This window comes from Poecilia formosa, unplaced genomic scaffold (assembly GCF_000485575.1).
Source record: "Poecilia formosa unplaced genomic scaffold, Poecilia_formosa-5.1.2 Scaffold730, whole genome shotgun sequence".
Taxonomy (NCBI): domain Eukaryota; kingdom Metazoa; phylum Chordata; class Actinopteri; order Cyprinodontiformes; family Poeciliidae; genus Poecilia; species Poecilia formosa.
Window position 1 is genome coordinate 42,487 of NW_006800669.1, and position 3,317 is coordinate 45,803.

Here is a 3,317-nt window from a genome sequence, read left to right on the forward strand (position 1 = left end):
GTATGTAATATTTAATTATTTGCTAATTAAATATTTAGTGAAAAAGCTTGAAATTTAGTTTGAAATTTTGACATTTATAAATAAATAACATGGTGAAAATATGATTGAAAAATCAAACCTCCATGTTTTCCTCCTGTGACGGTTGTGTGACTGAGTGTTGCCCCCTAGTGGCCGACCTGGGCAGCACGCCCCCTGCTGGCCACATGGCCACATTTTCTTCAGCTGATATAGGAGGAAGAATCATCATCATCATCATCTGTACTTCCTCTAATGATCTGTTGATGGTTCTGTTTGGTTCTGCAGGTTTCTGGTGGAACCGTTTCAGACCTCCTGGCGGCTCTCCGGTCGGCAGGCGGCTGCAGAGCGCTGAGCATCCTGGAGGGGGCGCTGCACCAGAACCCGGACATGGCAGAGGAGGTCCAGAACCCTCCGGTCCAGAACCTGAAGGCGGACCTTGGGAACGACAGCGGCGTCTGCGACAGCGGGGTGGAGCTCTCCACGGCGTAGTGCTCTGATTGGCCAGCATCCTCAGCCTCCTCTTCATCACTCAAAGATTCTCATCTATTTTAAGGAACTGCTGACACAACTGGACCGGGACCGGACCAGGCCGGGTCAAACCGGACCGGACCAGGCCGGCTCGAACCGGACCGGATCGAACCGGACCAGACTGCTGAACTCTGATCTCTACTGACAGGAAAGAAAAGCTTCTTCCTGTTTCTTCCCAGAACCGATGGTGCTACAAACCCTGACCGGGTCTGAACAGGTTGGAACCTCCCTGCTCCAATTGGATCAGAACCGCCTTCATTTGGATGAGAACCACATGATCAGCAGGGAGTCACAGCATCTGGACGCTCATTAGAACATTCTGGACCTGGTTCTGCTGGTCCAGATTCAAACCCAGAACCAGGACAGCAGAACCAGAACCAGAGGGGATTATTCTCCTGCTTCCATCTGAAACCTCCAGATTCAGTGTTGGATGTGGTTAATCTGAACCATCGGTCTGAAACCTGGATTAACAGTAAAACCAGCAAATTAATTCACTTAGAATAACCGACGCAGGTTTTTAGTGTAAATTTCCATTGAAATTATCTGGTTGGAATCCATTTTTGTTTTGACATCATTTTCCTTTCTACAGAAAAAAAAATTGTGCTCAGTTTTCTTTATTTAAAGCCCTAAAAATAGAAATAAAACGGCGATCTTTCAAAAATTAGAATATAATTTTTTTTTAAAAAAGCTGTAACATTTTTGGCCTGAGCTAAAACATCTTCATCATCACATTGAGATGTTCTTTATCATCAGAACCAGAACCGGCTGTTCTGGACCTGTGGACCGGTTTCATGTTTTCTGACTCCAGAATGTTCTGCTGAGCTTCTCTGCAGCCCGAACGTTCCTCCGCGGACCGGATCCCGGACCGGATTGTGGATCGGGTCATGGACCCTCAGGACCACCACCTCCTCTCTGCATGTTTTAGGATTCATTTCTGAACAGATTCAGTTCTTTTTCATTAACTGAACTTCTGGTTTCTTCCAGGATAAAGACAAAAAAAAAAAACACAGGGGATTGTGGGAAATGTAGTCCAGGTGTTGGCGTCCCTGTTTCCGCATATTTATGTCCCGCCTGCGCTGTACAGTTCATCATCATCCTCTGTAACTGGTTGTTCATTTTTTTAAATAAAAGGTTTTTTTATATTTTGAGGCTGATTCTGTTTTATTTACCCGACCAGAACCGACCGGACCCGTCTGCTGGACATGAAATGAAACCAGAACCAGTTTCCATTTGTTCATCTTTATTGAGAAAAAACGTCACAGAGCGATTAGTTGATCGGTTAGCCGCCGGGACCGGAACCAGATCCGGATCGCCTTCCAGTGCAAAAAGTAAAACCAGGAGAACGGATTGGATGATGAACTAACGGCTCTCCTCTAAAGACACAAAACTAGGAACTGAAACAGCTTTTCTCTTTTAAAAACGGACACAGAGTTCTGAGCAGCACAGGAACCAATCACTGACATGCATGAAGGGGCGGTGCCGGCCGGTTCTGCTAGGCCGTGCCGGTCCGGTCCACTCTGAGGCTGCGACTCGTGTCTCCAGCAGACGGACAGACGGGGGTGGGAGGGAACAGCATCACAGTTCAGGATGAGACGAACGGAAACATGAACAAACTGCAGGGAAAGGTGGGCAGAGGGGCGTGGCCAGGCCAGACATGGCCAGGTCCGGCGGGTCACATGGCGTATTTCTGGGTCCAGTCCTGAGCTGTCTTGTTGTACCTGCAGGAGACGAAACAGACGGCATCAAAGTCAAGGTCTGGGGAGAAGAGGAAGAGGTTCTGAGAAAAAGGATTGAAACCACATCTGGAAGCAACAACCACATGCTTCTCAGTTCATTATGTTACTGCTGCTATATTCATAGAAAGTTCAGTGGAAGGAAAAAAGTGCACCACCCCCGTCTGTCCCCGTTTTTAAAAGAGAAAAGCTGTTTCAGTTCCAGTTCCACAAGTGCACCAGTGGAAGGAAAAAAGTGCTGGTGCAGTTTCACAATCCTTGACAGGAATGTGAAACAGAATCAGTTCAGGAATCTGGTGGAGCTTCACTAGGAGTCAGAACATCCAGAGCCACTGGGCTGCTAGCGAATGGGTTGCTGGCAAACTGCATACTATCGCCTTGCTTGCTAGCAATGTGTATGCTAATGAGTCAATAGATTCCATCTGAACAGCATAAATTACAAGTTTAAAAGTGAAAGTAGTTCTCAAAAATTGGAATCTGCTGCAGTGGTTCTGGTTCTGATTGGATCTCATTGAGAAGTTCTGCTTCAGCTTCACAATGGAACCAAGTTTCATCAGGTGTTAGCATCAGGCTAACTGAACTTTGATAGGAACTAGAGAAACAGTTTTAACAGCTGGCTGTGTGTGTGTGTGTGTGTGTGTGTGTGTGTGTGTGTGCGTTTGCGCGGCAACCCACCTGACGGGGTCTGTTTTGTAGATGCGGGCGATCTCTGGTACTAGCGGGTCGTCAGGATTCGGGTCACATAACAGAGAACAAATGGACAAAAGAACTGCAGAGAGAAAACAGAGACCCAGTTTGGATCAGAACCACTGCCATTTGAACCAGCAGAACCTCCCTGACTGATGCTAGCTGCAGTTATCAGCACCACCTGCTGCTCAACATTCACCAACAAAACATCAACCATCCTGATTCTGATTTATTCCTGGGAATGGTTTACACATTTCTGCTGTTTTTCTTCCCGTCTTTGTCTGTGATGCTCCACCCCGCATAAAATTTAACTAGGTTGTTAAACTGTATTTATTTTTTTCTCCTAATTGG

General features: G+C 46.6%; 2 protein-coding genes across 2 annotated transcripts in view; one reads left to right on the forward strand and one right to left on the reverse strand.

The window, feature by feature from the left end:
* The window catches only part of nfkb1 (nuclear factor of kappa light polypeptide gene enhancer in B-cells 1), a 23,761-nt gene extending 22,069 nt beyond the window's left edge, over positions 1-1,692 (forward strand). The window contains 2 exon segments of the mRNA XM_007542799.2: positions 304-447; positions 449-1,692. Coding sequence (XP_007542861.2) covers positions 304-447; positions 449-691 — 387 coding nt within the window. The 3' untranslated portion in view covers positions 692-1,692.
* Positions 1,693-1,766: 74 nt separating this feature from the next.
* Positions 1,767-3,317, reverse strand: part of ube2d2l (ubiquitin-conjugating enzyme E2D 2 (UBC4/5 homolog, yeast), like) — a 6,303-nt gene continuing 4,752 nt past the window's right edge. Inside the window, exons 6-7 of the mRNA XM_007542802.2 lie at positions 2,955-3,048; positions 1,767-2,264 (exon numbers count right to left, since the gene is read on the reverse strand). Coding sequence (XP_007542864.1) covers positions 2,219-2,264; positions 2,955-3,048 — 140 coding nt within the window. The 3' untranslated portion in view covers positions 1,767-2,218. The remainder of the gene's footprint in view (positions 2,265-2,954; positions 3,049-3,317) is intronic.